A 19,266-nucleotide genomic window follows, 5' to 3' on the forward strand; every position below is an offset into this window, starting at 1 on the left:
TGGCCTCTGCCTTTCAGAGCCTCCTACAGTTTTGATAAAGTTTTTCTCTGGATCTTTCCAGAATGGCATTGGGAAGAGCCCCACAGCTATACTATAACAGAGTGGTGGTAGAGGTGGAGTGCTGAGCCCACTCCCTCCAGAGATCTTCACCCTACGGTAGGCCTGCTCCTGCCGTGCTGTTTCTGGGGCCCATGCTTCCCAGGCTTTCTTTCTCTGCCCCATAGTTTGGATCCTGAGCCAATCCACAGCTGCCCCCACTCTGTGCAGCCAGAAGTGCTGGGCTGGGCAATTATGGTGGCTCCACTTGGAGAGCCCAGTCCAGGCTCCCAGGTGCCCTGCAAAGCAGGTTATTGCTTACTGCTGTGCACTTCCTGCCTTCTCATCTTCATACATGCTCGCTCACAGACACTCTCACTCACTCTCTGCTGGACCCTCGATTCAACTGCTCTGTGTTTTGTCTGTGAGACCAGTTTAGGCCTGGAAGCAAGTGAATGGAGCTACCTTCTATTCTGCTGCCATCTTACAATATCCAAAACATTTATTTTTTTTGCCAGCATGCTTTTATTTCCACAACTCCTGCCAGTCATATAAGTATCCTGTCAAGTAAAAATGAGTAGAACTATTTTAGCTTATAGACTTAATTACAGTAATGTAGAGGCAATTTATGATATCTTAATTGTAACATTTTAAGTTACTTTCCATGACCTTATTTTACACTTAGCCATATTTTGTTTAATGCAGGGTATAGGTTATTTTTTATGATTCATTATTATTTATGTTGTTTTTTTTAGAAGTCACCATTCTTGAAATTTGTCATATGTCACAAAACAAAGAAAGGCCAAATCATCCAGAAACATTTATCTTGCTAATTGTTTTAGGTCTCTTGTGAAAATTTTAAGCATTTTGCCCTGACATTCAAGACAATTTTTACAGATTTGCTCAGTTATCTGATTCAAAGCACCATCTCCCAACAAGCCAACAAACAAAAGTTAACTCTTGTCTTTCCATTTCATTTTCTGATGCAAAGGTATCAAAATATTCAACGAACCATTGCAACGGAGAGGCTCGAAGAAGATCCTGGTAGCCAGAGTTGTGAGCAAGTTCCAACAGGAGGTGGTGGAGGAGGTGGTGAGAGTGACTCAGAGACTGAATCTTCTCAGTTGAACTTAGGTATGGAGAGGGGGTCCCTGGACTTCTGGGATGGCTTCCAATGGCTGTGTGAGAGAGTGTGTGAATCCCTCACCCAAACTTATAGTATGGTGCTGTGGCCTTGGGGAAAGAGAACAATGGAATGGGTGGAGGTCAAGACAGAGGAGAAAGAGGCACAGCACAAACAAAGTAAAGCAAACAGAAGTTTCACACTGGGAACTAAAGGAGAAATGGATTCACATAAAGAGAATATCAGTACCATGGCTTGGGATCTGGAGGAAAGGGGCCAGTGAAATCTGGGGATTCAGAGTTTGCTATTATATTGGTACATCAAGGAAATTTTTTCAGTGGCTTAATCATTTCTAGTTAGGTTTATTTATTTGTTGTAAGCTAAGGATTTTTTTTTACTTATAAATAAAACATGCAATAAAAATTGATGGTCTGCTTCAAAAAAGCCATATAACAACATTATTAATAGGAATAATTAGTTTGTTTTTGGAATAAAATACAGCTCTTCTTGAGGGAGAAACCTGGGAACAAAGACATTTTCCAGCAGGCTATGTTTATGCACTACCCAAGATGCCTTTTATCAAATATTGTAGGCATCCACCAGGAGTCTGGCATAGGAAACTGGCTTTCACTTCTTACATCTGTAATGACATAAGATAATCACAGTGATATATTAACAATCCACTTTTTAAAAATGAGTAAAGTGAGAAAAAATTTATTTGCAAAAAGAAAGCTCAGAAATTAGTCTAGCAAACAAGCAGGTACTTCTAGTCTTTCTAGGTCTCAGCTCTCTAGAACAATGCAGAATAATGAACATTTTCACATGCATGTACACAGTTCCAACAATTTTAATTACCTTTTTTTCAAATACATTTGTCTCCGCCACCCCCCCACCACTTTCCCCTGCCCTCCTCCCCACTCTTCCTCCCTTAGTCCTTCCCCACTTTGACTTTGTCCAAGAGTCCTTGCTATATGTTCCTTGACTTGACACTTCCCTTTAATTACCTTTACTTAATTTATTTTACCAAATATAATAACTAAACTGACTAGTTTAATATTTTCTATTATTAATTTCTTTGTTTAACTTCCTGAAAGAGATGAGATAAAGTGGTTGAGTAATTTAAAAACATGAAGATTAAAGGAGCAGAAACTTTATTTCTGTGTTTGATATCAGATCTGTTGGCATTTGCTGTGTAACAAACCATCCCAAAGCTTAGTGGCTTAAATTCACAGCCATACATTTAACCAGTGGTCATGCAGGTGGGCAATTTGAGCAGAGCTCAGCTAAGTGGTTCCTCAGATGCCTCTTGGCTCACCATGCATCCTTGGGCAATTGTCGAATCAGCCCTGGTCTATCTGTCCTGAGAAGGCCTCAGCTGGGGCAGTTTGTCCCTGTTCCCCATGGCTTCTCATCTTGTACCAGGCTAGTCAAAGTTTGTTTTCATGGAGCTGGCAGAGCGCTGGGTAAGAATGGAGACACACAGCCTTCTTAAAACCCTGACTCTGAACCCCTGTCCAATTCTGTGGGTTAAAGCAAGACACATAAATAACTTGATTCAACAAGGGGAGAAGGTGCAAAGTCTCATGCAGGTGGGTGTGGATGCAGGGAGGGGAAATATTTGGCACTTTTTGCAACAACCTACCATACTTATGATTAGCAATATGTTCAAAAATAAGAAGAAAAGTAATTGGTATAAAAAGGACAAAATATTCAAAGACTCAAGCCTAACCGAAATTATACAGAAACACTAGTAAGAAATAATGGATCTTAACTAACATATACAAAGTGATATGACTCCTGATCAGATCACTGTGACACTTGGTCTTATCACTGTGACACCTGAGTCCTGGTCATTTTACTATTAAAAACAACAGTCCTCTTCAGCTGTGTAAGTGAAGGCATGTGTGCTGCTGGTATGCAGAGAGAATTATTCTGCTTGAAATGACTTTCTTCCAATGGACTCTCTTGCTTTTATTCACTTTTTCTAGATCTGAGGAGAGAAGTATCACTTTCTCCAGTGAACTCACAAAAAATCACCTTGCTCCTACAGTCCCCAGCGGTCAAGTTTATCACCAATCCTGAATTCTTCACTGTACTGCATGCTAATTATGTGAGTACTCCAAAAATGCAGAGTGAGCCTGGCCTGGCTTCCATCATGACCAAAAATACACAACTTTGCCAAGTTGTTTGATACATAAAAAAGGTAGATTTTAATCCAGACAAGGAAAAAAATAAACAGCTCAGTCCCCCTTTTTGCTGTGCAAATCTCCTCAAAAAGAGAAGAGCTGGATTTGGAAATGCTGTTCACTCTGCAGGTTTTTGTTAGGCTCAAATGTGTTAATGTCCGTGAAAGGGCTTTGGAAAGAAGTACATGTTTTAATTATTTTCAAAATTTTAAAGGAATAAGATTATGAAGTTGATAGATTCCTTTGTAGCCTGAATCATTTTATAAAATCACTTTTGTTAATAAAAATTTTAAATAGATTTCTCCTAGATAAATAAATAACTTTCTTTTTAATATAGTTTTTCAAATATCATGCCAAAGTTAAATTTGATATGACTTTTACGTATGTTGTTTTTAAATTTTTTTCTGTGTTTTTAAGAAACCAATGACATGATGTCATTATATTTATTAATTTTCATTTGACAAGCATTTTCTGCAGTTCAGGCACAGAGCTAGGTGCTGGAGTCACAAGACAGATTAAGGTGACAACTAAACAGGAGGAGCTTCCTTTTTTTCAGCAACAGACCTGTCAAAAAAACCATTCTACCCTGACAGGGCACATCCTGACCTCAATGAGGAATGAAATGTTCTGCAAACTCACGAGAAGGAACATCAGGGAGCATTCCTTACAAAACAACTGCTGAATTGAGTCTTGAAGATTAAAAGTGGTTGAAGTAAATCACCCAGGCAGAGAGAGTAAACAAGCAACTGTGAAGGGACTTGGTGTTGGGTCTTTTGTGACTGGAGTGTAGTGACAGGCATAAGCAGAAAGAGGGGCTGGAGAAAAGGTAGGAAAACACCATGTAAGATATGAAAAGGAGCCTAGATCTACTCCAATTGGCAACAGAAACAAGCAGCAGTATTAGACATAGAAATTACATGATTGAGGGTATTTGATGAAGCTTTTTTTCTTTTTTTTTTGGCAGAAGTGTGTGAGAGAGGCTGAAGAGCTAAGACTAATGGCTAATTCAATTGCTCAAGTGAGAGATGATCAAAGTCTGATAAGTAAGGGGTTGGGTTAATGGAAAGGAATGACTCATTTCAGGAGATATTTCTATGTGGAATTAATAACAGAACTTGAAATCACTGTGTTGGTAGGGGGATAGGAAATTAGGACTCAAGAAAGTCTGAGTCTGCTTGGCTTTTGAGCACCCAGTTAAGTGGTGACTCCATTACACAGGTGCACAGTTTAATGAGGTGAAAAATGTTGTGGCAGGGAAGGAGACGATCAGTTTTTAGTAGGTTATATTTGAGAAGCCCTTGGGACATTCAGTGTTTAGACCCAAAGCAGCTGTCCTGTGGTGCAGGGGTGAATTCTTAATGGAGACAAGGGTGCCAGACACTGATGCTCTCACAAATGGGCACCAGGGGGCCTTGAGCCAACAGGGGTCACTGTGCCAGTCTGCTCTAGTTGCAAGCAATCTCCTCTTTTATCACATGAATATTTCATCCCCATGTGCCATGAAATTGTCATCTAGACAATTAGAAATTTCTGGAGCATTTGTTTTTCTCATCCCCCAACCTCTCTACACACAAACTTTTCTACAGAGGGATCAAAGGAGTCATCGAGAGACTCAAGAGAGCCAAGCTGCTGAGAGAGAAGGAGATAGAAGGGAAGGGGGGCTTTGAGATGCATGGGGAGGTGGACTGTGTCCAAGGCTGCAAAGCAGCATGTAGATAAGGATCACAAATAGGTCCATCTGTATCTATGGGTGCTCATTAATTTTTGAGCAAGATCGTTGCTTCTGAGGCCACCTACTTGAGGCTCACAATAAATTGCTGTGTAGAAATCACATTATATTATGTTAAGTTTTTTCAAAGGTACTTGGTCTGTGTTTTTCCTAATCCTCCACTCCCTACCACAATTGGCTCTGATCCCACCTCAGACTGCTTACCGAGTCTTCACCAGTAGCACCTGCTTAAAGCACATGATTCTTAAAGTCCGGCGAGATGCTCGCAATTTCGAACGTTACCAGCACAACCGGGACCTGGTGAATTTCATCAACATGTTTGCAGACACACGGCTGGAATTACCTCGGGGCTGGGAAATCAAAACAGACCAGCAGGGAAAGGTGAGTGTGATTGCTTTGTGGGTCTTTCATTAAAGGGGCTCTTTCCTTGAAGGAGAAGAGAACGAGAAAGTGTGGAAGGAGGCTGATAAGGAGAGGAGAGCCTACGTGTTTGAGATGTGCCCTTAGCCATAAGGAGTAAAAAGGAACTATCCACAGCAAGATTTCTGTCCTGTGCATTGTGGTATATTTAACAGCAGCCCTGGCTTCTGCCCACTGAGGCTGATAGCACCCCACCAAGTTTTGGCCTTACTATATGCCCCCTGAGAGGCAAAATCTTCTCCATTTGAGAACTACTGTCTATATCTCTTAAAATTTAGATTTGCAACTAGAAATGAGATTCTGTTCAATGATATTTCTATTGTTTTGCCTTCTTAGACAGCTAACTCTTAGGGAATGAACTTATTAGTTAAATTGGAGTGACATTATTAGATTACTCATTGTGATTTCCCTAATAAGCCTTCAGTTCTTACTAAAACAGCCTGGAAAACAGTGATGGGCATATTGAGTCCGTGCCATGTTAACTGGCTTGCATTTTGCCTTTGTGTGACATTAACCAAAACTGGTTCTTTGCAGCAATGCTTTGGAGTCTAGCTGAGTTTGCTAAAGTAAGAATGTTTTTTCTTAATTACCATCACTCATCTCAATGTATTTATAGGACAGGCCAAATTACTAAGGAATTGTCTTGGTGTAATTTTTGTGAGCTTTGATAGAGAGAACCCCTCCATTTTTTTAGAGTCAAAGGAATCAGAAGCTTTACCAGCAAACATATCTCTCAACAGGAAACTGAATTACACTGTTTCTTTCCTTTGCGATAATGAATCCGCAAAGCCACAGTTCCCCAATGTGAGTTTATTGGTGTCATTGTCCCCTGGAAGCTACAAACCCCTCTACCACAAGCCACTTAGCATTCCTCAGTAACTGGACTCTCTGAATTGTGTGAGAAAAGACTGTGTCCACTAATAAAAATCCATTAGAACAAGTAAGTTCTATGACCAGTCCCTCTATAGCCAGGGCTTAAATGGGGGTGGGAGGATTTCTTGTGTAGCAGAAAAGCCACCATGGACAGAATCTGCTCCTCAAAATCTTCTCATTTATTGGATGTGGCCTCCACCAAGAAAATGACAGTGATTTATACTGTGAGGACTTCCTGGGAAGTGTTAGGGTAAGAAATAAAGAGGGTCAGTGCTGGGGTACACCTGCCTCCCTTCAGTGGTCTGTAGTGTAGCCGTGTTTGTATTTATTATTTAACAGAGATGACAGAAGACACCACTATGGATCAATGAACAGAAAGGCACTGTTTGTTATGCAAAGAACACACACCAATGCAAACCATTTGTTTATCCTTGGATTTTTATGACTGAAGCTCTCATACCAGGATACAAACACCAGAGGGTCTAGTGGGATGCAGAGAGGCCCCAAATGCCATCGGCCCCTGTCTTCCATGGTACACACACTGCTTCCTAGCATCACTATAACAGAAAGCACAGTAGCTGAGACATGTACCTAGAGATTTAGTAATTTTGTAATGCATATTAGGGAATTTCTGAAAAGACATTTTTCCTTTAATTCTGTTTAATAAGGTGGTATCATATACAAGAAAGAAAATGTCTGAATTTGATATAGGAAGACAAGAGTTCTACTTTCAGTTATGATACAGACTAGCTGTGTGACTAGGTATAGACAGGCACAAAAAGGGTCTCTCTGATTCCTTATTAATTGAATACACACAGACTCATAGATGGCAGGTAATATTGCTGGGGGTAAAGTAACAGTAATTTTTAAATGTATTATCACAAACCATTTAGTATAGATGAACACTGGAGGGTAGCAGATAAAAATAGGGCAGGGCATGTGTACTGGGACTAGTTCATCCCGTTCTAAGCACATGACATGTGACACTGGGCATGTCACTTCACCAACCTGAATCTCATTTTAATTATCATAAAGTAACAATAATAATATCTTCCTTGCCTTCATGATTTTATAACCAGATATAAAAAGTAAATTAACATGGGAATCTGCTTCTTGCTTTATCAGCACATTCAGAGATGACAACCTTCATCTTTAGTAAGCACTGTGGCAGGAGTAGAAGGACTAGGAATGGGCTGTTTTGTGTCTTTACATACATAATCATCCACACAAAAGACTGGAGCAAAGAATAAAATGGCATCTGACTCATCTGTCATTTTTTAGTGTGGAAGAAGAGGACATAGCCTCCCATCAACATTCTTAGAGATCACCTGTGGGCCTCAAGCTGATTACAGGGCTTAGCTGAGGAGGGTTGTTATCATCCAAAGAGGTGATGGGGCTGAAGATGTGGTACCAGTGTTGGAGATGAGGGGTATATACTAATGATCAGGAACAACAAAATGAGAAGGGGCTTATGAAGACCTATGGCTACATGAAGGAAAGGGAATCATGATCTGAGAACAGTCACATCTCATAGTATAGTTCTCTTCAGAAAATACAAATGACTTTTTAAAAGATATTAGCTTATCCACAGAATGACACAGGAGCACATGACTCTGTTGATCAAGAAGATATCACAAACAGAAAACAAGCTGAAAGGAAACAGACATAAGAAAATAAAATTAGCATATGATCTAGCTATACCACCTCTGGGTATATATCCAAAAGAACTGAAATTAAAATCTCAAAGAAATATCTGCACTTTCATGTTCTTTGCATCATTATTCACAAAAGCCAAGATACTGAAATAACTTAAATGTCTATCGATGGATGAATTCATAAAGAAAAGGTGGCATATACATGCAATTCAGCCCTTAAAAAGAGGAAACAGAGTAGAATGGTGGTTGCTAGGGGTTGGGGAAAGTAGAAAAGGGTGAGTTTCTGTTTAATGGGTATAAAGTTTCAGTCATAAATAATGGAGAAGCTATACAGCATCATGCAATTAAAAACACTGTACTGTGCATTTAAAAATGAGTTAAGAGTAGATCCCAGGTTAAGTGTTTTTACTACATTACAAAAAAAGCTAAATGGGCTAAAAATAAACATTCAAGCTTACAAGGAAAAACAAAATGTAATAGTATAGGGATAAACACAGAGCAGAATTAATGTCATGTAAAATTAAATTACTGATAAAGAATCTGAACATAGAAACAGCTGCCAAGGAAGAGAGGAGAAAGCAAATTACAAAGAGTGAAGGGAAAGTTTTAAAAAATGCAAAAACTGAACAAGAGAAAAGTATATCTCACCTTCTCAACCATAAATTCCCCCAAGACCCCTAATCCAAGTGCTCATTATGTAACTCATGTATTTCTTAGGTATCCTGTTTTGTCTGTTTCTCCTAGCGGAATTTAGACTACAGAATTGAGAGCAGGGATCTTTGTTTTACTCATTGATGAAACCACAAGAGACTAAAGTTGTTCCTGTCACATAGTTGGCACTCAATAAAGTTCTGTTGGGTGAATGGCTTATAGACATTCCCAGGACAAAAACCAGAATAATAGGTACAGCAACAATAATTAAATATGAATATTAATCTAATTATTAAGTATTGAACATAAAACTTTGAGATCAAAACAGTTTAGGTGGGCTGATTAATTGAGCTTACTGAGTAACAATAAAATTAATTAAAATAAATTCTATATGAACATATACTCTGAAATGTCTAGAGCTTTTAATCTTATCAATATACCCATGATAATATGACAGTTATTACAAAATAATAACAATGAAATGAGCTTTAAATTTCACATCCATGAAACTATAGAAATGCACAGAAAAACAATTACAGGTTATTAATGAAGAAAGACTGTAGCCCAATCATTCTATATCCAGATAAAGTGATATCATTCAAATGTAAATACATAAAGAAAACAATCTCATGTGCAAAATTTAAGAGCTAACCTTACTCTTTTACCTGTTCTAAGGAAACACCAAAGCCATTCTGCAGATGATTCATAAATATAGAACAGGAAATCAATAATGGGAAAATCATGGTACAAAAAGATGGCAAGTAATTAAATGAATCAAATATAGAAATAGTCCCTATTGATGGATGAATTCATTTTATTTTTATATAAAAATAATTGCTGCCAAAATTTTATTTTTTAATTTTTTTAAATTTAATTTTAATTTATTTTTTCAAATACAGGTGTCTCTGCCCCCCACCACCTTCCCTTGCCACCTCCCTCCTACCCTCCCTCAGCTCTTCCCCCTTTGGTTTTGTCCATGAGTCCTTGCTATATGTTCCTTGACTTTCCCCTTCCCTTCCTTTTACCCCACCCCTGCTCCTTCCCTCTTGTTTCTGTGGATTTCTTTTCCTTTCAGTGTTGCTGGTCTTATTTTACTTGCATTTTTGTATTGTCAGTTAGGTTCCACTTATAGGTGAGATCCTATGGTATTTGTCTTTCGCCCCCTGGCTTATTTCACTTAGCATAATGCTCTCCAGTTCCATCCATGCTGTCGCGAAGTTTACTAGTTCTTTTATTCTTTCTACTGCGAAGTATTTCATTGTGTATTTGTACCATTACTTTTTGATCCAATCATCTACTGATGGGCATATAGGTTGTTTCCAACACTTGGCTATTGTAAATTGTGCTGCTATGAACATTGGGGTGGATAGGTTCTTTTGTATTGGCGTTTTGGTGTTATTAGGGTATAGTCCCAGCAGGGGAATCACTGGATCAAAAGGCAGTTCCATTATCAGCTTTTTGAGGAAATTCCACACTGCTTTCCACAGTGGCTGCACCAGTCTGCATTCCCACCAGCAGTGTACTAGTGTTCCCTTTTCTCCACAGCCTCGCCAGCACCTGTTGTTTGTGGATCTGTTTATTATGGCCATTCTGACTGGTGTGAGGTGGTATCTCATGGTGGTTTTGACCTGCATTTCTCTGATGGCTAGTGATGCTGAGCATCCTTTCAAATGCCTCTGGGCCCTCTGTATCTCCTCTTTCGAAAAGCATCTGCCCAGGTCCTTTGCCCATTTTTTGATTGGATCATTTGTCTTCTTGGAGTGGAGTCAAGTGAGTTCTTTATATATCTTGGAGATCAAACCTCTATCTGATGTATCATTAGCGAATATATTTTCCCATACGGTTGGCTCCCTTTTCATTTTGCTGATATTTTCTTTTGCCGTGCAGAAGCTTCTTATTGTGATGAGGTCCAACTTGTTTATTCTTTCCTTTATTTCCCTTGCTTTAGGAGACATATCAGTGAAAAAATTGCTGCGTGGGCTATCTGAGAGTTTCCTGCCAATGTTCTCCTCTAGGACTTTTAGGGTGTTGCGACTTATATTTAAGTCCTGTATCAATCTTGAGTTTATTTTTGTGTATGGTGTCAGCTGATGATCCAATTTCAATTTTTTGCATGTAGCCATCCAGCTCTCCCAACACCATTTGTTGAAGAGGCTATTATTGCTCCATTTTATGCTTCTGCCCCCTTTGTCAAATATTAGATGCCCATAGAGACCTAAGCTTATTTCTGGGCTTTCTATTTTGTTCCACTGGTCTATGGGCCTGTTCTTGTGCCAGTACCAGATTGTTTTGAGTATAGTGGCTTTAATAGAGTTTAATGTCCAGTATTGTGATACCTCCTACTTTGTTTTTCTTTCTCAAAATTGCTGCGGCTATTCGGGGTCGTTTATGGTTCCATATAAATTTTTGAAATGTCTGTTCTAGTTCTGTGAAATACGTCATTGGTATCTTAATAGGGATTGCTTTGAATCTATAAATTGCTTTGGGTAGTATGGACATTCTGATGATATTAATTCTTCCAATCCATGAGCACAGTATATGCTTCCATTTATTTGTGTCTTCCTTAATTTCTTTTTTCAATGTTGTATAGTTTTCTGCGTACAGGTCTTTTACCTCTTTGGTTAAATTTATTCCTAGGTATTTTATTTTTCTTCTTGCTATATCTAATGGTATTTTCTTTTCTGATTTCTTCTTCTATTGCATTGCTGGTGTACAAAAATGCCTTTGATTTCTGAATGTTGACTTTGTATCCTGCAGTTTTGCCCAATTCACTCATTAGGTTGAGGAGTTTTTTCGTAGAGTCTAAAGGGTTCTCTATGTACACTATCATGTCTTCTGCAAACAATGATAGTTTTACTTCCTCCTTTCCTATTTGGATGCCTTTTATCTCTTTCTCTTGTCTGACCGCTGTGGCTAGGAATTCCAATACGATGTTGAAAAGAAGCGGTGAGAGTGGGAATCCTTGGCGTGTTCCCGATCTTAGTGGGAAAGCTTTAAGTTATTGCCCGTTGACTATGATATTGGCTGTAGGTTTTTCATATATGGACTTAATTATGTTGAGCAATGCCCCATTAATTCCCATTTTGCTGAGTGTTTTGATCATAAATACGTGCTGCATCTTATCGAATGCTTTTTCTGCATCTATCATGATGATCATGTGGTTTTTGTCTTTTCTTTTATTTATGTGATGTATCACGTTTACTGATTTGCGTATATTGAACCATCCCTGCATGCCTGGGATGAATCCCACTTGATCAGGGTGGATAATCTTTTTAATGTATTGCTGTATGCTGTTTGCCAATATTTTGTTGAGGATTTTAGCATCTATGTTCATCAGCGAAATTGGCCTGTAGTTTTCTTTCTTTGTAGGGTCTTTATCTGGTTTTGGGATCAGGGTGATGCTGGCCACATAGAAATAGTCTGGGAGTCTTCCCTCCTCTTGGATTATTTGGAATTGTCTGAGAAGGACAGGGGTTAGCTCTTCCTTAAATGTCTTGTAAAATTCTCCTGGGAAGCTGTCTGGCCCTGGGCTTTTGTGTGCTGGGAGTTTCTTGATTACTGCGTCAATTTCCCCAGCTGTTATCTGTCTGTTCAAGCTTTCTGTTTCTTCCTCCTTCAGTGTTGGAAGATTATACTTTTCTAAAAATTTGTCCTTTTCGTCAAGATTTTCAAATTTATTGGTATATTATTGTTGATAGTAGTTTCTGACGATCCTTTGTATTTTTGTGGTATCGGTTGTTATTTCTCCTCTTTCATTTCTGATATTATTAATTTGGGTCCTCTCCCTTTTTTTCTTGATGAGTCTGAATAAAAGTTTGTCAATTTTATTTATCTTTTCAAAGAACCAGCTTCTGGATTGGTTGATCCTCTGAATTGTTCTTTTCATCTCTATGTCATTCAGTTCTGCTCTAATCTTGACTATTTTCTTCCTTCTACTTGCTCTGGGATTTATTTGTTGTTGTTTCTCCAGTTCTTGAAGTTGTAGTGTTAGATCTTTTATTTGAAATGTTTCTATATTTTTTAGGTAAGCCTGTATTGCTATGAACTTCCCTCTTAGGACCACCTTTGCTGTGTCCCATAGGTTTTGGACTGTTGTCTGTTCATTTTCATTTGTTTCCAGAAATTTTTTTATTTCTTCTCTTATCTCATTATTGACCCATTCATTGTTTAATAGTCTACCTTTCAGTCTCCATGAGTTTGCAAGTTTTTGAAGATTCTCTTTGAGTTTGATTTCCAGCTTCAAGCCTTTGTGGTCCGAGAAAAAGTTTGGTATTATTTAAAGTTTCCTAAATTTGCTGAGGTTTGCTTTGTGTCCTATCATGTGGTCTATCTTTGAAAAACTGCCATGAGCATTTGAAAAAAATGTGTATTTTTCTTCTTTGTGATGTAAGGTTCTATATATGTCAGTTAAGTCACTTTGATTCAGTGTGTCATTCAGTGCCACAATATGTTTATTAATGTTTTGTTTGGAAGATCGGTCCATTTTTGACAGTGGGGTGTTCAAATCCCCTACTATCAGTGTGTTGCTGTCTATATCTTTTTTGAAGTCATCCAACACTTTCCTTATAAACTTGGTGGCTCCTATATTGGGAGCATATAAGTGTACAGTGTTGATGTCTTCTTGATAGATTCTTCCTTTAAGTATTATAAAGTACCCCTCTGGGTCTCTTTTTATGGCCTTTGTTTTGGAATCTACTTTGTCTGATACAAGTATGGCAACCCCGGCCTTTTTCTCTTGCCCATTTGTTTGGAATATTTTTTCCATCCCTTTACTTTAAACCTGTGTAGGTCTCTTGCTCTGAGGTGGGTTTCTTGTAGGCAGCATATGTGCGGGTCATATCTTCTTATACATTCAGCTACCCTGTGTCTTTTGATTGGGGCATTTAGTCCATTCACATTGAGAGATATTACTGATAGAAACATACTCATCTTTTCTCTTTGTACCTGTGTTCCTCTGTCTCTCATTCTTTTCCTTCATCTGCTTAAACCAGTCCCCTTAGCATATCTTGGAGTGCTGGTTTGGTAGAGATGTATTCTTTTAGCCTTCTGTTGTCTGGGAAACTCCGTATTTCCCCTTCTATTTTAATGGAGAGCCTAGCTGGGTAGAGCAGCCTTGGCTGTAGGCCCTTGCTTTTCATAACGTAGAATATTTGTTGCCATTCCCTTCTGGCTTGTAGTGTTTTTGTTGAGATGTCAGCTCCTAGGCATATCAGGGCCCCCTTGTATGTTACTTTCTCCTTCTCCCTTGCTGCCTTGAGGATTCTCTTTTTGTCTTTGACATTTGCCATTTTAATGATGATGTGTCTTAGAGTTGACCTCTTTGAGTCCCTCTTGAGTGGGGTGTTCTGTGCCTCCTGAATCAATCAGAGCCTTTCTCTCCTCAAATTAGGGAAATTTTCCATCATTACTTTTTTGAGGGGGTTTGCTATCCCTTGCTCCTCTTCTTCTTCTTCTGGTATCCCTATTATATGGATATTATGGCGTTTCAAGTTGTCCTGCATTTCCCTAAATGCCTCTTCATTCTTTTTGAGTCTTTTTTCCATTTCCTGTTCTTTCTGGGAGCTTTTATCTACCTTATGCTCCATCTCACTTATTCGATCCTCAGCTTCATCCAGCCTGCTTTGGATTCCTTCTACTGTGTTCTTCAATTCAGAAATGGTATTCTTCATATTCTCTTGTGTCTTCTTGATCTTTTCTATGTCCTTTTCCAGGCTGATATAGTTTGCTGTAAGATCCTGATAGTTTCTCTGCAGTTTCTCATAGTTCTCTTTGAGCTGGCTGAGGTCATTGAGCTTCCTTAGAACCATTGTTTTGAATTCAGGATCTGATAGCTTCCTTGCCTCTATTTCATTTAGCTCTCTCTGTGGGGAGTCCCCTTTTCCACTCATTTGGGGGAACTTCTTTTTCTTCCCATTTTTGTGAGAGAGTGTTAAGTATTTTTGTCCTGTACTTTTCTTTCTGGGCCTGCCTCTGCTGATGTCAGTTGTTGACCCTATAGGACCTTGGGTTGTTTGTTTGAGCCTTCCAGGTGTCTAATGCCTGTGTCTGACTCCTGCTTGGAGCAGCTCTGTGACCCCTTCGGTCAGGGCTGGGCTATTTTTTGGGATCTCTCTGCACTGTCACGCCAGCTCCTTGAGCGTGCTCCCAGTGCGGCAGGATCCCCCACCTGCCTGGGCTCGCATATGCTTGCCCCAGACCAGGGGGCTTATTCACTACCCCGCCTACTCTTCTGTCCCCTCATGGCCGGCGAGCTCCCCAGCACTGGTGTTTAGGGTCTTCTCTGTGTGTTTTCCCAGCTTTTGGCTCTTTGGGTGCATTGCTTGCCCTCGCCAAATGGGGACTACGGAAATGGGAGGAATTCAGCTCCGGGACTCTCCAGTTACTCCTGTCTCCGGTCTCTTTTCCCGGGACTCTGGGCAGCTCTGTGTCCCCTTTGGCCGGGGATCTACTAATTTTGTTGGCCGCTCCGCAGCCATGGGCGAGCGCATCAATTTATGCCTGCCCTTGCGGCTCAGTGCACTCCCTCGTAGGCCGTATGGGTGCCAACCTGTGGGAGGCCTTGCGGGCCGATGCAAGCGTTCGCCACCCCGCGCGGGTCACACACACGCTCGCCAACCCTCACCGGTCACTTGGCGCTAGTGTGCGCGCCTGCACTAGGTGTTTTTGGGGTGTCTATGTGTGCTTTTCGGCCTTTGGCTCTTTGGGGGTGTTGCCTCTTCCCGCACAATGGAGACTAAGGCAAGGAGAAGGAGTCAGGACTCCCAGGTTCCTACTCCCATTCTTTCCCCAACACATCCATTTCTAGTCTCTCCTCAGGGGTCTCTGGACAGTTCTGTGACCCCTTGGGCCAAGGATCCACCCCCTGTGCGGACTGTGTTTCAACAGTGGGCAGTCTGTTTCATGCGCACCTCGCTTCTGCCTCTTTGGGGTCGCGCCTTTCCAGCCCACAATGGAGACTACAGAACGCGGAGGGAGTTGGGACTCCTGGGTTCCTCCTCCCGTTCTTTCCCCAACGCCTCCGTCTCCAGTCTCTCCTCAAGGCTCTCCCAGCCAGTCTGCACTCAGTCCCCCAGCTCACATGCAGAAGCCGTGTGAAGTGCACAAAAGGCAGGTTAATTGATTCCCTTATGCCTGAGCGAGATGGTAGCTGCAGAGTGGGAGGTGTGTTATCACCCGGGCTGCACTGGGCACCATGTCAGTTCTCTTCACAAAGTTTTCCTCACCAGTCTTTTCCCAGGCACCAGCCCACCCTGCTGCCACCTCTACCCAGAGATCAAGGAGGGTGGCTGCCACTGCAATTTTTGCGTTGGCTCTTTAAATGTCTCTTTGCATCCCCAGTCACCTGTCGCTAGCAGAGAGCTCCCCTCTCTGCGTTTTGTCTGTATTTTCTTGGTTTTAGCTGCTGTAGTTTAGGGGTCCCTGTTTATGATTCAGACCCCGTTCTTCTCGGGGGAAGCTAACTGGCCGTTTCAATGTCCGTCTGTTGCTAGTGCCCATGGACACCCAGCCAACCCTCTTGAGCCTCCACCGCACTTCTCACCCATTGGGATATGTGAGAGTTGAATCCACTGTTCATGGCTCCCAGGCTCCTCTCCCACTATCGTTGCATTGTTTTCCAGGTGATTACTCCACTATTTAGTCGCAATTCCAGTTTGGTCTTGGGAGGAGGTCAGGGTGACTCCCATTCACTCCTCCACCATCTTTTCTCTCCCCAAAATATTTAAAAACATGTTGGAAAAACCTCAGTAAAGTATGGGAAAATATGTATAATAAAAAAGAGAAGTTGTATAGCAAAAATCTGGATCAACTAATATCCCCAGACTAGAATGAAAAAGATGAGGAAACAGGAAGAGGGCAGTTGAGGAGGGCAAGGAAAGTTGTGTGATGTTCCTATGTGGCTATAAAAGAGTCAAACTAGATAATTTGAAAGTCAAAGGCTACATACAGTTATTCAACAAACTTTAAAGGCAAATGTTCATATCATTCAAAACAAGATTTTTCCCTTGTAAATTCCTTCAAAAATGAACATAATACATTTTATACAACACCTACAAAAACCACAAAAAACAAAGTAAAAATAATAAAAATTAAGATAATAAAGGTAAAGCCAGATATAAAACTTATGGCAATAGGTGAAAGTATGACAAGCTCAGGCACCAAAAATAAATGCTTTCAGATTTGGTAACAAACAGAGCTCGCTTATAAAAAGACAGTTATGAAATGATTCAGTAATTTTAAAAATAAAATAAATAATAACATGGTGAGAAAATAACAGAAAAACCAATGGTGATATATTAATATACAAAAAAGTATTCAAAACAGATCCACAAACAACAGGTGCTGGCGAGGCTGTGGAGAAAAGGGAACACTAGTACACTGTTGGTGGGAATGCAGACTGGTGCAACCACTATGGAAAGCAGTGTGGAAGTTCCTCAGAAAGCTGAAAATGGAACTGCCTTTTGATCCAGCGATTCCCCTGCTGGGACTATACCCTGAGAACACCAAAACGCCAATACAAAAGAACCTATACACCCCAATGTTCATAGCAGCACAATTGACAATAGCCAAGTATTGGAAGCAACCTAAATGCCCATCAGGAGATGATTGGATCAAAAAATTATGGTACATATACACAATGGAATACTACGCAGCAGAAAGAAAAAAAGAAGTACTAAACTTTGCGACAGCATGGATGGAACTGGAGAGCATCATGCTAAGCGAAATAAGCCAGGGGGTGAAAGACAAATACCATATGATCTCACCTATAAACAGAACCTAACCAACAATGCAAAGATGCAAGGAAAATATGACCAGCAACACTGAAAGGAAAAGAAATCAACAGAGACAAGAGGGAAGGGGGGGGCAGGGAAAGGGAAGGGAAGGGGAAAGTCAAGGAACATATAGCAAGGACTCATGGACAAAACCAAAGGGGAAGAGCTGAGGGAGGGAAGGAAGGAGGGGGCAAGAGAAAGAGGTGGGGGCGAGGCAGAGACAAATGTATTTAAAAAGTAAATAAATTTTTTAAAAAAGTATTCAAATCCAGAGTCATTATATAGGGCCAAAGAAAAATTTATATTAATCAAATTAAAATAAAGATACACTTAAAATAAAGGTACAAGGATCCAAAATGGCAGGGTAATATGTAGAAGTTACACTCACCTCCTCCCAGGACCAAAGTGGAATTACAACTAAATTATAAAACAATCAACCTGAATAACCAACTGATGATTAGCTGAACAGAAATCTTATTACCTAGGATTTACAGAAGAAGCCACATGGAGACTGGTAGGAAGGGCAGACTCATGAAAAGGTCTGGTTCTTCCCCCATGTACAGTGGTTGAGAAATGGAAAGGCTATATCAGCTGCAAAGGTCCCTCTGAGGAGCAAGGCATCTCACCCTGAAGCTGGACTTCCCACGCTGGATCACCAGTACCAGGAAGAAGAGCCAAAATACCATCTGGCTGTGAAAATCAATGGGGATTTGGTATGCCAGGGAGAGTCAGCAGTATGATAGAAATCCAGGAGCCCTCTAAAAGAGTTAGCACAAAAATTTTTATTCAGGGGCATTCACACTAAGCTCTAGCAGAGGGATGGAAGCTCAAAGCAGAGAGAAGTCATACAGGGACAGATTGGATTCTGTAGGTTTAAGAAGAAAAAAAAAGAGCTAGAGGAACAGCCTCCATTGTGTCTATGCTGATTCCCTCTCCCACAGTGCCCATAGATGTCAAACATTCCTCTCTATGCCACATCAGTCTGGGGGGATGTACTAACCACACTGGCCCAATTTCCTGTGGTCTTGCACTGCCAGAGTCTTCTGACTGCAACTAGCCTGGGCCTGTGGTGCAGAAATTCTTAGAAGACTTTTAAAGAGGTCCATTTTTTTTCCTCTAATGACCACACCACCACCATTTCTGTGCAGAGCCCTATCTCCACACAGCCAAATGTAAATCTCTTTTAGCATGATGCACTCTATTAACCTCACCTTGAGAGCTCACCCCAAATACAAAATCAGACCCTAGGGCATGTCAGCTAGCCTTGGTGTTGTACCATGAGGCTTTTGCTGAGTGAACTGAGAACCAACACTGGTGCCAAGTTTGATTCTTTATCAACCTGGTGAATATCACTCACCCCTACCTGTAACTCACTGAGAACCTATCTTATGCAACTCATGCACTGTCAGAGGCTTTTTCAGTGACTGAAACTAACAGGCAACCAGCAGGCGAATGCAGATCTTGGGGTGTCTTGGGCCTTTTGCTGACCTTCTCCCAGGCTCAGTGCTAGTGGAAACCACCCTTGGTAGAACTTGGCTCCTCCCACACACACCCAGTTTCAGCAAAGGCAGACACAAACTATGAATTGCTTTGTAGATCCAAACAGGTAGCCCAGGGCTTAGTCACAGGCAGCATCTGACATTGACCTCACAACAAAACCGTGCCTCCCAAGCTCCCTTGGAACCAATGCACCAAGTAGCAGACATCAGAACATGACACAGTTTGCTCCAAAAGCAGCAAACACAAAGAGAGATCTCAACAGTAACCAGACCTTTCAGGGGCTAATACCACCTGCTGGAGTGAAGCCCCACAAATAAGCTCA

The 19,266-nt window shown here is 40.7% G+C and overlaps 1 protein-coding gene across 1 annotated transcript in view; it reads left to right on the forward strand.

Moving 5' to 3' along the window:
* Positions 1-19,266, forward strand: part of HECW1 (HECT, C2 and WW domain containing E3 ubiquitin protein ligase 1) — a 681,615-nt gene that overhangs the window by 445,877 nt on the left and 216,472 nt on the right. The window contains exons 11-13 of the mRNA XM_054564310.1: positions 1,028-1,170; positions 3,148-3,269; positions 5,270-5,455. Coding sequence (XP_054420285.1) covers positions 1,028-1,170; positions 3,148-3,269; positions 5,270-5,455 — 451 coding nt within the window. The remainder of the gene's footprint in view (positions 1-1,027; positions 1,171-3,147; positions 3,270-5,269; positions 5,456-19,266) is intronic.

Source organism: Pteronotus mesoamericanus, unplaced genomic scaffold, assembly GCF_021234165.1.
Source record: "Pteronotus mesoamericanus isolate MK-2021 breed Mesoamerican mustached bat unplaced genomic scaffold, CSHL_Meso_final scaffold_85, whole genome shotgun sequence".
NCBI classification, from domain to species: domain Eukaryota; kingdom Metazoa; phylum Chordata; class Mammalia; order Chiroptera; family Mormoopidae; genus Pteronotus; species Pteronotus mesoamericanus.